We start from the raw sequence: 16,293 nt of genomic DNA on the forward strand, positions 1-16,293 counted from the left end.
TGAGATACACTGAAAGCTCTGTTTACACCATTTTTGTTAACGATTTCATAAGCAATATCTTCAAAATGCTCACGGACAGCTTCATCTAGACTTCCCATTTTCTGAGCATAAACTTCTCATTTCACACAATGTCACTATTATCATCTAAAACTAAATCCATTTCTAGCAAAGCAGAAAAAACTTTAGTTATAAACTTAATTTAATTGTACTAATGAAGCTTTTAACCACTCATTTGACTATATTCACATGCAGCCTTTATATTGCCATGCAATATTTATATATATTTACTTTACGAATTTACTCATTTAGATATGAGGTTGAAATTTGAAACATCATTTTGAGTGAGATTTTTGTAACATGCAATACACTGTAGTAAATCTTGAGGATGCTAACTATCTATTGGACTAAATTGAAACTTACTTAACTGATTTTTTTTTCAGTTATGGCAGGAAATTGCCAAGAAAAAGCTATTTTAGTCTATGTACATATTAAAACAAAGTAAATTAACCATAAGTTACATATATTAACACACATTTAAGACAATATTCAAAAGACATGTGAGATGAGATTATCCGTTAAAAAAGAAAATATAACAAGTGGCATTACTACTCTGTTTCTTCCCAACTATTTAATCGATGTCTAGGAAACAGCGTATGCAGTACATTCTCCTCAGAAGACTGACAAAGCACGACCACTGTCAAATACTGCAGTAAGGAAAACTGTTATCTTTACTTGTCTCAGAACTTCTTAAAACTGTTGGACCACAGAATAAATTTTTACAGAACATACCTACAAATATCCTGCAGTATAATATTCTTCAGATAATCATATTGGGAAACCCTTCTCTATTCTGCTTACTTACGTAGTGTCAACCCACAGTTCTGCCAGCCAAACTTCCAGAGGTTTACATTAGGCATTTTCCTAAAACCATCAAATTTCAATTTGAACTGTTCTTCAATCTCTTGCCAAACATTCTTCTCCTTCTACACAAGAAGGTATGTACCCTTAATTCTGATATATGAACCAAAGAGCAAACTTTTCTCTCTGACATCATCTACTTACAGAAGTCATAACCTTCAACTAAAAAACAGATAAAAGTCTCTTAGTCTCCACTCACATTTTTGAAATTAAGAAATATATTCTACAATTTTTCAGACCATATCATTCAATTTGACGGGAAGAACTTGGAGTTAGTAAATTTAAGTTTTGAAATAGCATCTATGACTTATTTTAGATACTTCAGGAAGAATACATCTCCCATTAATATCACAAGCCTCCAAAATTCACCAATAGTCTCTCAATATAAAAGAATTAGCTTAGAAGATACATATTTTACTATAAATGAATGAACTACTTACATAACCTCAAATGAGGCAATTAAAAATTCTGAAGTGGAAGGATTTTTTTCTCTTACCATGGTTACCTTTTTTTTTTTTTTTTTAACTTTTGGGTTTATTTATTTATTTATTTATTTATTTATTTATGGCTGTGTTGGGTCTTCATTTCTGTGCGAGGGCTTCCTCTAGTTGCGGCAAGTGGGGGCCACTCTTCATCGCGGTGCACGGGCCTCTAATTATAGCGGCCTCTCTTGTTGCGGAGCACAGGCTCCAGACACGCAGGCTCAGTAATTGTGGCTCACGGGCCTAGTTGCTCTGTGGCATGTGGGATCTTCCCAGACCAGGGCTCGAACCCGTGTCCCCTGCATTGGCAGGCAGACTCTCAACCACTGCGCCACCAGGGAAGCCCATGGTTACCTTTTAATACTACATAAGGACACCACTCCCAACCCTGAATGAGGTATCATAAAAAGAGTCAACAAAAATATATGGTAAGTGGGAAGTGAAGTAAACAGGACTACAGAATCTAAAGGAAGTGTGAAAGATCAAACAGGCATAGATGAAAAAGATAAAGGTAGAAAAGGGATAAGGAAATAGATCAATATATAAGTACTATAATTACAAAAATACCTACTGAGATCCTTAGACCCAGAGGAAAGAGCTAGGCCACAGCATACAAAGGAAAGGATAATAGCTAGAATCAAAAAAATTAAGAGCAGAAAAAGGAAAATTTAGTTCAAATACTTCACTTGACAAAGGAAAAACTGAAGCCCAGAGTTTAAGTGACTTGACAAGACCAAAGACTTATTTTGCAAAAGAGTTCAAGCTCTAACCAGATCTCCAGATAACCAGTGACCAATGTATTATTCTTCATCAGATTTTTCAAAATGTAATAGTAGCCCTTTCTTTTGCAAAGGGATAACAAAGTGGAAAAAGAGCACTCTTCATTAGACTAAATTTTTTTAATGTAATCAATTATTTTTCCTAGCGCTAATTACACATTTGTGTATTATTCGGGGCAGTTTCCTACATTTTTCTTGATTTTTTTCATTGCTAAGAACTGCCTTAAAAGACAAATGAGGGTTAACCCAAAAATCAGTGCAGTATTCTGTCTGGTGGCTTTAAAAAGATTTTACAGCAAATTAGAATTGAGAGCACCTGCTACTCTATACTAACTTTAGACACAAAACTTTTAACAACTGAACTATACAAAACCAAGTCTCCCCTAAAGAGATGTAATAAGTCATATATGTCCTTATTTCATGACGTTTGACATTAGAAAATAGCCAGAATTTAATAATGGTCACTTCTTTAAAATAGTGGCTACTTCCCAGGTAATCTGTTTACGTATTTTTATCTTAATCAATTCCCAAAATTTTTAAAAACAGATGTTAATATCACTATTTTATATATTAGGAAGGGCAATCAGACTATAATAAGTGACAGGGTTGGGCTTCCCTGGTGGCACAGTGGTTAAGAATCCGTCTGCCGAGGCAGGGGACACAGGTTCATGCCCTGGTCCAGGAAGATCCCACATGGCGCAGAGCAACTAAGCCTGTGCGCCACAACTACTGAGCCTGTGCTCTAGAACCCGCAAGCCACAACTACTGAAGCCCATGCGCCTAGAGCCCATGCTTCACAAGAGAAGCCACCTCAATGAGAAGCCCACGCACCGCAACTAGAGAAAGCCCACGCACAGCAACGAAGACCCAACGCAGCCAAAAAAAAAGTGACAGGGTTAGGATTCGAATTCTGAGATGCCTTGCCTATAATATAACTACATTAAAATATGAAGCATACTCTTTTGCCTTAATATTTCATAAGTTAATGAACAAGGCAGCATTTACTTGATGCCTTAATGTCTATGATTTTATACTTTAAAATTTATTCTCTGTTCACCTATGTTTTTGGGAGAATAAGAAATCATTAATTAATAATTATTAATTTAAATGTTACTTTTATTTAACAATACAATACACTATACAAATAAGCTGAACACATTTGGAAGAGTTTAATGTCCCTGAAATATGTGACAAAGATTTAATAAGATCCATTTTAATTCCTTTGGCTCAAATAGGTACTATTTAAATTTTAAGTATGAAACTCTATGAACACACTACTAATTCAAGATCTCTGATACATAATATTTGAGATTTCTTTGTGTATTAATGAAAATTTAGAGTTCGCACTAAGAAATACAGAATTAAGTGGTATTTAGCTTTACCTAAAAACTATATAAATGCAAGGATATAAAAAATAGATTATCTAATATTTTTTACATACCTGTCACAGAATCTGATCTGGAGTGCTCTTCACTGTCTGAATCCTCCAGTAAATCATCACTTAAAAGATAAATTAAAAATTAATTTCCATTTCAAAAAAAGTATACATAACATGAGACAGCAAAGAAAAAAGGACAATGTTACAACCATTGTTTTGCATCTCAAACAAGCATCACACAACTAGCTTAAATGATATATAAGTAGTTTGAGACCCTAACTGATTAACAATGCTAATAATGAATCATCTTAAATCATTAAATAAATGTTTGCCTGAAATAGAGTGTGGTAATCTCTAAAAATTTACAATAGAATCTATGGGAATTCGACAAATGAGTAGGTACAACTAGGGATAGTCTGGGTAAATAAAATGAAAAAAGAGAAAAACAGCTAATAAAATCAAGCACAAGCTTCCAGTAGTAAAATTTTAGTAACTATTGTATTACTGAATTCAGAAAAGTTACCCTAAAACCAAATAGAACAGCTGTATAAATATGTGTGTATGTAAGTGTTTTCACACAGATATGCATTTCATTTGTGTTTTGCTTTTGGTTTTTTTGCTTGTTTGGAAGGGGCTGTTAAGACCGCCTTGATAAGCAGGAAAACTACTAAAACTCATAACTCAGGAGTCAAGACAACAAGACTGTTTTTCCTCTTCACTCAGGTGGCCAAGAAACTGCCAGCCTCTCTCTTTGCATCTAACGTTATCCTCAGTCTCCATTGTTAGCAAACAGGAAAAAAGATATAATTACAGACCACTCTAGCACAACATTAGGCAGTGTATGAACTAACAATCAGCACATTTACAGCAGTTCTAAAATTTTGATAACCTAAACTACAAAAATTAAAAGATGCATTTCACAAGAAGGAAAAGTAATTCTCCCTTTTGGAAACAGTATATTGCACTTCCATCTTAAATACCTAGGCATTTATAATGTTATTTTATTATGAAATGTAACCTGGTAATGTCCCTTAGAAATGCTTAATGCTTAATGCATTAAAGTAATGTCTGAAATTGGGGTGGGAAGATACTTGCTTACATATTTTTGACATAATTTCTGTGTTTCAGTTTTTCAGCTGGTAATAATTAACCATAAACAAATTTTGCGCTATAATTTAAAAATAACAAAAAGAATGTGAAAAAGATGAGCTGCTAATCAGCCTCAAGCTATTCAAACACTAATTGGCTAGTTTCAGAAAAATAATAAAGATATTTGGAAAAATAAATCCTAAGAGGAAAAATTAATGATTGGGAATTATCCAGAATGAAGAAGTCCAAACCAAGAAGAAACAATAGGTTTTGAGGGCTTTTGCATTAAGAAAAATAGCCAAATATTACCCAGCTACACTGAGATAAAAGATAAAATCTAGTAGTAGTATATTTTAAAGAAGGAATTCAGCTGTCTTGAAGTTACAGAGAATGTTACAAAAGGTTGCCAGATAATTGCCTTAATTAGCCCACAAAAAAAAAACCTTTATTGTGAAATTCTTCAAAATAAAATAATATTTAAAAAAAATTATTTCTTGACAGAAAAATGCTCATACTACTAAGTGATAAAATCATAGGAGTAAAACCACTAAACTGTACACTTAAAGGGTGAATCTTCTGATGGGTAATTATGCATCAACACATTTTTTTTTTAAATCACATGGGTTTAAAAAAAACTATACACACCTAAACGTTAATATGACTAGATGGTATGATAATGGGGACTCTACTTTTCTTCAATTTACTTCCATATATTTTCTAATATTTCTACAATAAACACGCATTACAGTTGACCACTGAACAACACAGGGGTTAGGTGCACCAACCCTCCACTAAGTGGAAAATCTGTGTATAACTTATACTAATTGCCCTTCTGTATCCGTGGTTCTGCATCTGCAGATTGAACCAACCGCAGATCGTGCAGTATTCACTATTAAAAAAAATACACACATAATTGGACTCACACAGTTAACCCATGTTGTTCAAGGGTCAAATGTACTTATATAATAGACACTAGATTTACTAAAGTCTTTTACATGATACAAAACCTTTTCCAAAGTAATAAACATGCAAAAAAATATATATGGTAAGTTTAAAATGCTTAGTTAAGATTATATATACTAATACTACAGGTGTACCTTAGTTTTGATATATAACTAAGATATACAATACTATAAGCAACTTCAAAGTTAAACTCAGAAAATTTTTGCAAATTCGAAAGACATAACATACAAACGAGGCATCCAGACAAAAATGTTAATTCATTAAAATTAAATGTGTCCCAAATAAATATTCTTCCTTAAATAAATTCAGAACAAAGACAAATGTTGCCTTCTAAGTAGAAATAGACAAAAAACAATTGCCAAGCAAGCTATACTGCTAATTACTTTAAACTTCTTGGTTAAGCTTTAATTTCTTCAATTAATGTATTATTCTTCAAGCTAATGAAGCACAGCATATTTTAAAACAAAATATACTATATCTCGTGCCACAGAGGCAGAGGCAGTCTGGCTCATTATATCCACTACCAATTCAGCAGGAATCCTGCTACCTCTGGAGGAAAGGAAGGGGAGAGAAAGGGCTTCAAGCTCCACCTCTTCAGCTTCCTCCTACCACCCCGACACAGAGTAATCTTTGTATATGACTCATTTCACGCTTTCTTGGGAGAAAAGGGTCATTCTACCCTAGAAAGATTTTAAGTCTCTTAAAAAAGCAGGCAGAGCGATTTATATCTCAATCCTAGCACGAGCTCAGATAATACCTGTCCGCAAGAAATACTGGACAAGTGTTTACCTAAAATGTACATTTTACCAAGGTGTGTATATGTGTGTGATCTTAAAACTACATCTTGATTCAATTTTTAATCCTCAAATTACAAAACTGAGTCAAAAGTTCTAGTTAAAGTCAGTGTTCAGGACATACCAGTTTCATTATCTTCTATGAATAATTTTCCACTAATTTCTAAGAAAATCAAAGAGATCACGCATGCTTACTTTTCAGTCTTACTGGCAAATATGGTCAAACTCAAGACAACAATGGGCCAACTGCTTTCCCATCAAGCTCTCACAGGGAATTAAAATAACTGAGAACACCATGAAGCTTTAATTCAGTCTGTTCCAGAACTCAGACCACATTCATTTACCTACTAATAATTTCCACATACTATTAGCAAGAGGGACTAGACAGAGGTAAACTTCCCATTTTATATGTTGTGAATTCTCCATTAATTTAAATAATGAAATCATTTCCATTAATAAAGTTTTATATTACTTCTTAATGAAAGTGCATGCCACCAAATAAATAGACTGTGAAATAAAATGATAAATCACTGTGGTGTAACACCAATCACACATCAGCAACACAAGAAGCCCTGCAAGTGAAATGATAGATCTCAGTATACCAGGACACCTGATCAGTTACAGAGGCTCCATTTCACATGGCTACCATCAGAACCTTAAAAAGTGGTAGCTGCTATTGTTTAAGACAAGCTGAGTGGCTTATGGACCCCTTCATTCCGCCTACATTGGGAGTATCGCAAATGTTGCTCTATAATCCTACCCAGTTCAGGAGTTACAACTGCAGAGCTTCTGTGGAGACAAGTAGGTAAGATGAGATTTTAATTTGACTCTCTTTCCCCCACATAGATCAAATACAGCCAGAGAAATCATGAATCTCCGGAAAAGCTGAATAGAATCCAGTACAACAATTCTACCAGAATCTTTCCTTAGCAATAATTATTGTACCTCAACTCATTGCTGACTACTGATACATTTGTTTTAAATAATTAGATCAGCTTGCCTAGCCATGGGTTATTTCACTATTCATTACCACTTCTATATTTTAGCTGCTAATGAAAAAAGGGGAAATGAACCAAATGATTCAACTGCTCTATGAAAAGATTTAGGAGAAGGCAAAATTACAAATCTAATCCAAGGATTTCATTTCATTATTTAGACTTTACTTTTCAATGGTGTGATTATTCCCAACTGGCATAGACTGAGATAGAAAATAAAGTATATTTTATAGACTATGTTGTTTGTGAATGAAAATTTCTTTCAAGAATCATACAATTCTTTCAGATTTCTAACCAAACATTGAGTCTCTAATCTCTTGAGACTAACAACGCTTTCTGCCTCTTTAATTAGAATTAAGAGAATATACAATTTAGGAAAACACTTAACTTCTATAAATATTATCAAAACAAATTTACATACCTATCTCCTTCCAATTTTGGTATATCTGAGCAACTAGAGGAGTCTTCCAGCCATGCCAAAGTTGGTCTCCTAGAGTCAACTGCTGAGCTTGGTTCTCCCGAGAGAATAAGCTGTTGTACAATTGCTGGATCATATGCATTAATTTCAAACTTTAAGTGCACCTAAACAAATAAATGAAAAGCCTAAATTTACAACGGATTTTTTTCTCAATTACTAATATGTTTCTTCAAAATTAAAACATACCTTCATAAGTTTGGAAACATCCCATATACAGATCTTTCCTCGTTTCGTTGCAGCAGCTAAAAAGTGAGGGCAGCTCCCGGACCCAAAGCAAGATATTCTGTCAGTTCCATCCGTGCAAGGGAACTGCGCAGGACTTGTTGCAAGAGTGACTGACAATGGCACATTCTGTGTGTGCTCACCTTTCACAAACGGGCAGTTTGGGGAATGTCTCTCGTGTTCAGACCTTTACACAAATTAAGGAAGGGAAAGTTTACTGAACAACTGCTGTTAAGTCTGTACACTAAAAGAGAACTCCAAGATATTTTTTCTTTAAAAAAAAAACAAAAACAATTAGTTGAACTTAAAGTATTCTTTAATTAAAGACTTAAATAGCAAATTGTTCCATTTTACTGAGATCACTCTAACATGTTAACTACTCACTTTAACAGCAATTGTTCACTTTAACTGATTACAAATAAAGCCAGTCTGAGATGAAACAGAAATAAATGATACAGTAAAATTTTTATCATATTAGTATACTGATAAAACTGTTTAATCTCCTTGTATTTCTTCACACTGGTTTCCCACAGCTTTAAATAAATAACTACTTTGTTTCAGTCTAAAATTTTCTATGTATTCTACAGCATGGTGACAAAAGATAACATTACCATATTGTATATTTGAAATTTGTGAAGAGGATGTATCTTGAATTAAATATTCTTAACACACAAACACACACAAACTGGTAACTATTAGAGGTGATGGATATGTTAATTAACTTGATTATGGTGATCTTTTCACATTGTGTATATATACTAAAACATCAGATTGTACACCTTAAATGTATGTAATTTTTACATGTCAAAGGTATCTCAATAAAGCTGTTTCTAAAATAAATAAATAATAATCCATACGTAGATACAGACCCACCTATCTATATAACAGTGGCCACAGCTATAAACAGCATACAATAAAACTCTATAAATGCTATTCATACTGCAAAAAACTTTTTTAGTAAAGACCTGAAAGCAGAAAGATCTCTAGAGTATGGATAAAATGACATATATTAAAAACACAGAGATACACCTTTCACATTCACTATCAGACTCCATCAGACAAATAACTTCAAAGAAACTTGGATAATGTCTATAGCTTGTACATTATTTCCTTCACATAAATACTTACTGAGCAAAATGAAATGTTAGTTTACTAGAAAACCCTAATATGTGTAATAAGAATAAAATACTAGGACCTCAGATCAAGACTGGTATACTGACTTAAAAAATTTTCTCAAATATTTAAAGCAGGATCAGCTTAACACTGAAAAATTATCTGCCCAACTTTGTGACTACTTTATTTCTTTTTGGTTATTCTTTTTTTTTTTTTTTTAAACTTTCACTAGCTGTAATTACAAGGCATTATTTGAAATGTGAGAATGCTACCACCAAAACAAAGAGGGTTTTTTTAAAACCCATTTTTATACTTCCATGTCAAAGAAAGGAAAGCTATACTTGTAAAATATTCCATGGGGTATACATATTTCTTTTTACACTGCACCTACAACTTACCTATAACCATATATAAATCCTGGACAATTTACAGTACACAAGGCGTCTTACGTTAATGCTTTTACATGGCATCTGCAGGCACATGATATCTGAACTGGATTCCCTCACAGCCAAACCCTAGGGTATTTTTCCTCTTTCCATCTTTCTCTCTTAACCTGAGTTTTAACTTTTTAATTAAAATTTTATTTACGCAAGTGACATATGACTATCTGAAATACAGCAAAAGACCCACTTCGGTTATAATATCCACCCCCAGTAATCTCCTATCCCACCTCCAGGTAACCACTATTACAAATTTAATACACTTCTAAAATATATTTATAAATTTATACACATACATGTACATTCAGAAAATATGGGTTTTTTTCATTTTAAATAAACAATATTATTATATGAATCATTCTACAACAGCTTTCTTGATACAATAACATATCTAAAAGGTACTGGTGATTAATAGAGAGCTAACTGTTCATTCCTTTAACTGTTGGATCATAGTCAATTACATGAATATATTTTATTTAGCTAGTCCCCTCCTGAGAGGCATGTAAGATTTTCCAGTTTTTCACTACCATGACCATTTTGTGCTTCCTTGCATACAAGAGCAATTAATTCTCTAGTGTAAATTAGAAGTGGAACTGCTAGATAATAAGGGGTCCATTTTATTTTATTTTTTTAAAGTTCTATCTCCCTCCAAAGTGGCTCTATCAACTCCCACCATCAAAATATGAGTCCCATCTTCCCCTAAAAATGAAAAATCTTCATTCTTTTCCTCCTTTCAGTTTCAGAAGGTACACAGGCTCAGTTCCCCAGCCCCCATCAATCCCATTCCCTCTATCTATTTGGAGCACTGGCCCTAGGCCCTCAGAGACTCTACCAACTGTTTAAGAGTTTGAGGAATCCTGAATCCCAGGGCAAAGAAAAGGTAGAACCCTTGATTTCCTGACCATATCAAGAAAAGATGGGTTTTAAACAGCCCAAGTTGGAAATCTGAATCAACTTTCCCACAGAAAAATATTTATGAATAAAGATACATTCTATAATGTAATGGTATAATTTTTCAGGTGTGGGTTAAATAACTTTTTGAGGATCAGCCTAAGAAACTAAAATATACATGTTAAAATGGTTGCTATATATATAAAGATGGTTTCTAGGGGAAAAGACTAAATTCCAAACAGAACCTTAACCTAAATTGGAAATTGCTCATAGTCAACTCTCAGTCAGCAGATGAAATTTCAATTTTTCATATTTTCAGTATTTCCCACTGCAACCTGGAATCCACATGCACACTCTAATAGGCTTTAGCAAGTTTACATCAGCTGATTAACATTCAGAGATCTCGAACTAATTACAGTACAAAATAAGTGGTATATCTTAAAACCAAATCCTGGCTCCATGACTTACTAGCCAAATGCTCTTCACCAAATTTTATTTTTTTTATTTTAAAATGGTATAATAATTCTTATCTCATAGAGTGACTGTAAGGATTAAACTGGAGAATATTCTCAATTCCCTCCTATAAAATGGAGATGATAATAATACCTACCTCATAAAGCTAATGTGAGAATTAAATGAGTTAAAATATATAAAATGCATAGGATGGTACCTAGTAAACCATATTATACAAATATTTGCTATTATTACTATTTTATTTATTTATTTATTTATTTATTTTTGGCTGCATTGGGTCTTCATTGCCGCGTGCGGGCTTTCTCTAGTTGCGGCGAGCAGGGGCTACTCTTCGTTGCAGTGCGCAGGCTTCTCACTGTGGTGGCTTCTCTTGTTGCAGAGCATGGGCTCTAGGCATGCAGGTTTCAGTAGTTGTGGCATGTGGGCTCAGTAGTTGTGGCTCACGGGCTCTAGAGCACAGGCTCAGTAGTTGTGACGCACGGGCTTAGTTGCCCCACAGCATGTGGGATCTTCCCGGACCAGGGCTCGAACCCACGTCCCCTGCATTGGCAGGTGGATTCTTAACCACTGCGCCACCAGGGAAGTCCCACTATTTCTATTAATAGGGCCTCAGAGTAGTTATTTCTAAAAATGAGGTTCCAATACATGATCTCTATTGTTTAACCAAGTTCTAAACTTTCATGCACTAGAATTCAAAACCACCACAGACCCCCTAGAATTACTTCAAAATTAGAAATGTAAATCATAAAGGCCCTCCTCCGTGGATTCCCTATTGATGACCTGCCCTCAAAAGAACAAGGCTAAACTGCTGAATTTAATCATGCTTTTTAAACTTATTTTATCATAGCCTTCTAGTTTTCAGTCAGAGTCTAGTTCCATTCTTTGGCACTTCTCCCATGTACACATCTTGGAAAGTCACACATTAGAGATCCTGTATGCCAAGTGATGTGACAGAGCATAGACAGCATTACCTCATTCTCTTAGGACAGAGGCAAAACTAAAGATGACAAAAGGCAAGAATATTAATATACAGATATCAGAAAAATAAAATTTAGAAGCACATTTATAGAACTTAGCTTATTACATTCAGAAATATCAAGACTCACCAAGGTTCATCAGTAGGTTCCCAACAGACGAGACATACACTACAAGTAAAACACATGGCTCTATCATCTCCAGATGAGGCAGGCTGCAAATTTATAAAGAAGACAGAAAAGGTTTATCAATATTAAAATTGCTTAATAAAAACTCTTCTAAATAAGTTCATAATTTTAGGTAAAATTCCATATTGAGGAAAAGAAAATTAGCCTATACTATTAGGCCTCAACAATACACTTTTAATCCCCAAATGTTTATAAATTTGCTGCCTTACTTGAAAAATTATGTTTCATCAGCAAATGACCACTAAATCAAATATGGAGACACACACATCCTCAATCTCTGATCTAGCATCTTCTAATTGTATTACTAAAGTATTTTAAATATAGTTAAGTATATGAAAGGAAATAGTCTAACAGGTTTATTATTAAAAACTGAATTCTATACTAGTACATAAGAAAGGGCAAGAAAAATGGAAAAGCAAACTAGTGAACGTAATTAAGGTAACATTCTTTAAGTAAGACACATATGACAAAATGACATTTATATATATATAAAATCTAAATCTGAACTGAAATATACCTCTAAAAACTAATATTAATATTTTTGAACACTTACTCTACTTAGCACTTACTATGTCTACAGGTGTAAATATATTATATTTTTTAGAAGACTGAGAATAATCAGCACCTAATACAGGTAGAAGATTCTAGAAAACCTATGATTTGATCTTTGCAAAAATGGAATACAGGGACTTCCCTGGTAGTCCAGTGGTTAAGACTCCGTGCTTCCAATGCAGGGGGCATAGGTTCAATCCCTGGTCAGGGAACTAAGATCCCACAAGCCGCATGGCGCGGCCAAAAGGAAAAAAAAAAAGGAATACAATGAACAAGAGCTCAACAGAAAAAATATCAAGGTATCACCTAACAGACTGTTTTAGGAAATGACACCAAATAAGAAGGAAGAAGATAAATTATTAGGAAAAATAGTCCTTATTCAATCCTTAACTTAGGAAAACATATTCAGTGATTTTAATATTAGCCAGTCTCCAAATAAATCTACCTTTAACTGGAAATTTGACAAACTCTGAATAAAATCTTCAAATATATATGGTTTTCTGATTTAATCTTAGTTTAAGATACTTCAAGAACACTTCAGGATAACAAAGGAATAATCACTCTTAAGATTCTTTATGACAGTAACTTCAATGTATTCAAAGTTTAATTTAGTTCTAAAATTAAATATGCATGATTTATGTAAATTGACATGTAATTATTAGATTTCTCAGCTTCTTTAGCAATGGCAAAGCAGTGGTAAGCCAGTCTACATTATTCAGCTGAAGTTTCCTTTAACTGGTTTATTATGCCCATCTAAACTCATTTTTCTTAACTTCCTCTACTTTAGCTCCACGAAGCTTTCTATAATGTCCCATTCCCATGTCTTTTTGTCACACTCATCCTTACCTGTACACCCTCCTCTTTTCCTACATAAAACCATGACTATTTTCCCTAATTCTTTCTCTTTCTACATAATTTCTTAATCAATTCTTCAATACATATGTATTCAAGTCACACTGTACTACCCACAATGCTGCTTCCATAGTTATCTAATATATGGGTAATTTTTTAATCCCAATAAAATTAAAATTTCAAGAGTAACTGCAATGCATTATTGCTTTTATTGCATTACCCTAACACATACTACTCTGTTATGAATGCATTAAGTCAAAACTGAAAATAAACACACACCCAGAGAGAACACTTCTCAAGACACAAATCTGGAGAATACTGCCTGTTTGTTGATTAATTGTATACATAAACATATTATATATCATAGTTATCATATATATAATCTGAAAGAAAATAGTTATAAAGCATTAACTCAGTTATTGGTTACTTTTTTTTAATGTTTTCCCCCTTTCATACACAGTATGTGACATAGGAAACAGCCAGTCAGTATTAAGATCAAAGGTATAAGAACAAAACTCACATTACATACATACGCACAAGCACAGAACCTGGGTGCATAAACTAGTATAATGACTGAAAAAGTATTAAAATGTTGACAATTTTACTAAAGGCTACAAAGTCATATTGAAAAGAAATTTTTGACAGCCTTATTTACCTGATGATAAAATCCAGCTTGAGCCATGGGATCTGGCTGTGCCCATCTATAGCCTACATGAGGCCATGAGGTAAATGTCTCCCGTCTGTTAGCTTCACTATACATCAATGATCTAAAAGTAAACAAACTTTATGTAACCGAAGTTAGGCATCAAATTACAGTGACACTACTATCTACCACTGAAGAAAAAAGTTTACTGGATTATCAACACAAACTGGGAATGTCTAATTACAATTCAAATTTGTATTTTAAATTAAAAATGATCAGTTTTAGGAACTTCCCTTGAACAGAGTAGGGAAAAAAGAAACGTGATAAGATAGCTACAACTGATAAACAATTCCCGGGGAGATTAAATTAACCAATGTTGCACAATTAGCAATCAGAGAGCAGAAAATCTGCAAATGCAGAGGCAGAGAACCCTACACTTTCATCGTGTGACAAGTTTTGCAAAAATGGATAAAACCACAACCAAAGGAATGGTAGTTTTATCTCAACCATATTGAGAAAGTATATTCTAGTTTAATTTTTTTTTTTTTTAAGTAGAAAGCAATTTATATGTTCTTTCTCCAGAGAAATCCTTTTCCAGGAAACTTGTACTCTCCAGGGAATTATCAAAAAAAAGAAATCTTCACATATGTTTTCATTAAAATACATTAGCTCACTAAGAGTAAACCTTTAACAATACTAGAGTATCTTTTTAAAGGAGACTACCAAAATTAGAAAAAGTCCAAACAGCTTCAAATAAGAAAGGACTGATAAGCAGAGCTTCCTCTTCCTAACACAGAAGGGCAACTGATTTTTAAAAAGAGAGAGAAAGTGGTAAAGGTCATCACAAAGAGACCAGAAAAATACTTTTCTTTAAATTCTTCCCTTAAATTAGTGCATGGTTTCCTATAATATTGCTAGAGAGCTTTAGGTTTAACTCATAGTTGTGTTCTGATTTGAAAAAAAAGAAAAACAGGCACTTCGCTGGTGGTGCAGTGGTTAAGAATCTACCTGCCAAAGCAGAGGACACAGATTTAATCCCTGGTCCGGGAAGACCCCACATGTCGTGGAGAAACTAAGCCCATGCGCCACAACTACTGAGCCTGCACTCTAGAGCTCGCAAGCCACAACTACTGAGCCTGTGCACCCCAACTACTGAAGCCCATGCACCCTAGAGCCCGTGCACAGCAACTACTGAGCCCACGCGCCGCAACTACTGAAGCCCGCGCACTCTAGGGCCTGTGTGCCACAACTACTGAGCCCGTGTGCTACAACTACTGAAGCCCACGCACCTAGAGCCTGTGCACTGCAAAAAGAGAAGCCACCACAATGAGAAGCCCGTGCAACGAAGAGTAGTCCCCACTCACTGCAACTAGAGAAAGCCCTCACGCAGCAACAAAGATCCAACACAGCCAAAAATAAATAAATGAAATTTTAAAAAAAAATTGTTGCGTTAGAAAAGTTTTATCATCTACAGGCTATAGATGTCTTGAAAGATCTGTGTCAGTCTCAAAACAGAAAACCTGTCCATTTAGTTATATTACCAAACAAAACAGCAATAGCATCTAGTAGACCCTTACTCAAACCTCCAACAGAGCTCATCAAGGTTTTCATAAGGTTCCTAGATTCATATTTAATGAAATAAACACCACAGGCTATATCAAAATTAATACTTTGAGACATTTTAACACCTCCAGAAACACTGAAAATCCCATCTAATGAATGCATTTTCTAAAATAAACCATTTACGACAGCTTGCACTGAGTTCTTTAGATACTCTCCTACTGATTGCAAAGAAAATAGCTCTGAAATTATAATCTCAAAATAGGCATGTCTCTCAGATAAGAAACATTTATTCTAAATACATACTTTTCCTTTTTCTCCCCCTCTCCGGACATATTCCAAAGAACATTTTAATGATAGCCACAGCACATATCATCTGACAGTTAATAAGATTAAAAATGAAAGTCTCCACATTTTGCCCAAAAGTTAGACATAGCAATATTACTATGGAATACAAAAATTCTTCCCAAATGTTAACAACCAAGAGAAGTTATTTACATAATAATA

General features: G+C 34.0%; 1 protein-coding gene across 1 annotated transcript in view; it reads right to left on the reverse strand.

Annotated features, from left to right (window-relative positions):
* BIRC6 (baculoviral IAP repeat containing 6) overlaps positions 1-16,293 on the reverse strand; it is a 299,805-nt gene that overhangs the window by 207,203 nt on the left and 76,309 nt on the right. The window contains 5 exon segments of the mRNA XM_082356671.1: positions 3,621-3,679; positions 7,820-7,980; positions 8,063-8,285; positions 12,123-12,205; positions 14,239-14,350. Of these exon segments, the coding sequence (XP_082212797.1) occupies positions 3,621-3,679; positions 7,820-7,980; positions 8,063-8,285; positions 12,123-12,205; positions 14,239-14,350 (638 nt within the window).

The sequence above is a fragment of the Balaenoptera borealis genome, assembly GCF_965194805.1.
Source record: "Balaenoptera borealis genome assembly, chromosome: 15".
NCBI lineage: Eukaryota > Metazoa > Chordata > Mammalia > Artiodactyla > Balaenopteridae > Balaenoptera > Balaenoptera borealis.